The sequence below is a fragment of the Branchiostoma floridae genome, chromosome 4 (genome assembly GCF_000003815.2).
Source record: "Branchiostoma floridae strain S238N-H82 chromosome 4, Bfl_VNyyK, whole genome shotgun sequence".
Taxonomy (NCBI): Eukaryota; Metazoa; Chordata; class Leptocardii; order Amphioxiformes; family Branchiostomatidae; genus Branchiostoma; species Branchiostoma floridae.
This window is the reverse complement of record NC_049982.1, coordinates 12,795,745-12,799,103: the sequence shown is the minus strand read 5'-3', so window position 1 is coordinate 12,799,103 and position 3,359 is coordinate 12,795,745. Positions and strand designations below refer to the sequence as shown.

Sequence of the window (3,359 nt, the reverse complement as noted above, 5' to 3'; positions counted from 1 at the left end):
AAGTGTTACTTGAGGTATGGGGCATATTTTAAACCTGGCAAAGTTGCAACAGATTCTTTGTGGCACTGTTCTCATTTAGAAGATTTTTATTTTTTTATGACAGTAAAGTTCACTGGAAAAAATGCCTTATGTTACAGTTTATAAATTCAGAAATCCACTCAATTAAAGTTGGCAGTAACCCTTCCATTACCATAATTTCACATCCAAAGCCTTGAAAGGGAAGCTTAAGGGAGATAATTGCTGTTCTCACCATAATTCCAGTAGAAACCCACCATACATTGTGTCTAGCTTAAATTGCATGCATTTCAAAGTACTTTCCATTTCATGATTTGACAATTCTCTAATACTTCACTTACACACTTCCTTCATGCAACACTGAGAATTGAGTGAGTTACATCAGTTACTGTACATTTTACTGTAATCTTGGGAAAAGTGTCCCACAATGAAAGAACTATAAAAATTGGCAGATGTGTTGAATGTGGAGCCACTTTCTCATGATTACATTAATGCTAACTGCAACTTAAATTGTGTGTAGTATAATAGTAGGTCTTAGATTGGCATCATGCCAACACATCATACTGCTGGACATTTGGAATAACTACACCTTCAACATCTCTCTAATCCTGGCATGAAACTAGTTTTGGAAACAGGCACCAGGTTTTGAATTCAGCACACGTGAAAGTAATCTAGTAGTACGCCGTTTTATTACTCTGAAGAAAGACAACAAAATTGCAACATGTTGTAAGACTTAAAGGTATAAATATTCACTATTTGCTTGCCTGGAATAAATGCTTATTGCCCTTTTACAAGCCATACTTGCAAAATTGGTTGCATATGCTTGCTTACCTTGTCAAGATTTACTATTCAGTTATCATCATGTCCTTGGGGCCATGTCTGTTGGGACAATGTCAGGAAATGTTTTACAAACTGCACAGGTCAATTTAAAAGCCTGGACTTGCCTTATTATAAACAGAATAACCCTAAGGGACTATTATCTGGCTTTCTGCATTTGCTGGAGTTGTCTGTACATTCTTTTAATCCATGAGAAGCTCAAATCGACCTGCAGGCTGTCTTTTTTGGAGGGTGGCTTGTGAGCTGAGGGAATGCTTCACAAGTATGTTTATCCTCACATACACAATTTATGGTAAAGACTTCATAAAGCTGTTGACAAAAAAAGTTGAAAAGCAGATGATATGGATTTTCTAATTAAGTTTGTAACAATTTCATCACTAGCTAAAAAGCTGCTAGCTAGTGCTACCATTAACCTATTCAATAAATACCCCATAAAGCAAATACATAGTTACATTATCATCTGTTAAATGTATATGGACAGCACTCCTACATGTACAATGTACAACTACTACATCTAATACATACTGTGAATCTCTAGGTTATGATAACATCTCTTGAGTAGGCAGTGACACCAGATCTGCATGAATAGCTACAAATTATACTTGCCACACATGACAGCACACATAACAACAACTGGTATGTGCATATTATGTTATGAAGGAAGACACCTGAATATAACGTACATATGGCAATAAACATACAAAAATCAAGCATCAACTACTCTTAACGAAACACCAATGAAACTTTAATATCTGCTGGTTGCTAACGTTTGGTTATCAGGCTAAAAAAGTCAAGTCTGAACAGTCATACAAACTTGCATCACCTTTTCTTTGACAAGGTTACATGTTTTGATTAGTATGAGGTTAAATGTTGAGAAAACAAATGGCACCAAGTTTCAATACTCTTCTAAATGTTCACTGTTGCAAGATGTGGGTAATGCCAATCTACTGTATCTGTATAACCTTATTTAAAATTGCTTTTTTTTATGTTGGCCTGATCAAAAACATATCAATACAAACACGGCGACTATTGCTGCCCCTACGTCCGATGAGGCTTTGGTACTGGTGAGGTGATCAGAAACAAGCAAATTGGAATGACATATCTTGCTATGGTTTAGAATCAAAGAATCTCTCAATTTAGAAATTATGTCTAACAATATTATGCCTAATAATAAGGTAAATATACTGACCATATGTATGATAGAATATCTTTGTAAGTAGTCATTCTCTGCTACAATTGCCAGGAGTTTACATGTACATGTATCATTATTCATGACATCATATGTGGCTAAGCCACATTACATATTCAATGAGAGCTTTTTTTTTACCTTCATTTTGTTAGCATAATTGTCAAAGGCTTGCACATTCATTAAGCTATCTGCATAGTACACACAATTATGTACAATAGACATTTAAGATACAGACTTGGGGCTCGTTCTCATTGAAAAGTGCCAAATGCTGTCGTCAGCTTTTATTACTTTAAATAGAGCCAATTACAGGCAGCACCAGAACACCTGTAATGTTCTACAAAAGATGCACAACATTCTTATTGGTTGATGTCTTGGATGAAATAATAGCCACAGATGGGATTCCACCCAGTAAAAAATGGCTATCACCTGAGAAGAGAGGAAGAATTAAAATAATAGCCAAGAATTTAACATTTAACATTTCAGTTTCCATAAAGATTGTTTGGCAGGTGAAGCCAGCTACCTAGGCTATCTTACAGGTCACCCCAGATCACTCCATTCACTGATCTTGGAGGCTGTGCAAGGTGGTATACACTTGTCGTCAAATTCGGTAACAAACATTACCAAGAGTAAGACGGCTGTGATGTTTTGATATATATATATATCAGCCATGTATAAGATTAGAAAAGACCCATTTGTGATGTTTTACAGTTGTTCTGGCTTTCTAATTAGGAAACAAGAAAGGATGACCGCAACAATCATTACCATTGTTCCCAGCTTTCTGTTACCTATTCAACCTGGTGTAAAAAAGCTGCCCTAGGCTTGTTGAATGCATGTTCCTAGGTACGTCCTCTTATACCTAATGATGTAGCCAAAACTATACATCAGTTTGAAAGAAAAAGATAACCTGAGTGTACTGTTCTAACAAATGCTACTGGTCACAAAAGTTTTCATTTTTTGACTATCGGCAATTTCCCAAACAATCAGGTAGGTTTGAAAAATAAGCTGATTCATTTTTCAAACTTAAATTTGCTATTTGGAACATTTCAATGAGAACATGCAGTACATAGCTCTACGATAAATCTAGTGCAATGAAGACTGAAAAGTTAGAGTAAGCAAATGCAGATTTTTCTATCTCACTTTCACATCAAACCACAGAGCATGGGGCAGTATCTGAGTTTGCACAGTCAACCACAGAATGCTTCAGACAGCAACTATCCATATGTGCTGCATGTATTACAATATTATTATGTATGAGAGAATGTATTGTGAAACATATAACAATTATATTGAATTGTGCTTACTGTGGTATATGTCTAAT

General features: G+C 35.6%; 1 protein-coding gene across 1 annotated transcript in view; it reads right to left on the bottom strand.

The window, feature by feature from the left end:
* Positions 1–686: 686 nt before the first annotated feature.
* LOC118413581 (L-seryl-tRNA(Sec) kinase-like) overlaps positions 687–3,359 on the bottom strand; it is a 10,112-nt gene continuing 7,439 nt past the window's right edge. The window contains exon 5 of the mRNA XM_035817108.1: positions 687–710. Within this exon, the coding sequence (XP_035673001.1) occupies positions 687–710 (24 nt within the window). The remainder of the gene's footprint in view (positions 711–3,359) is intronic.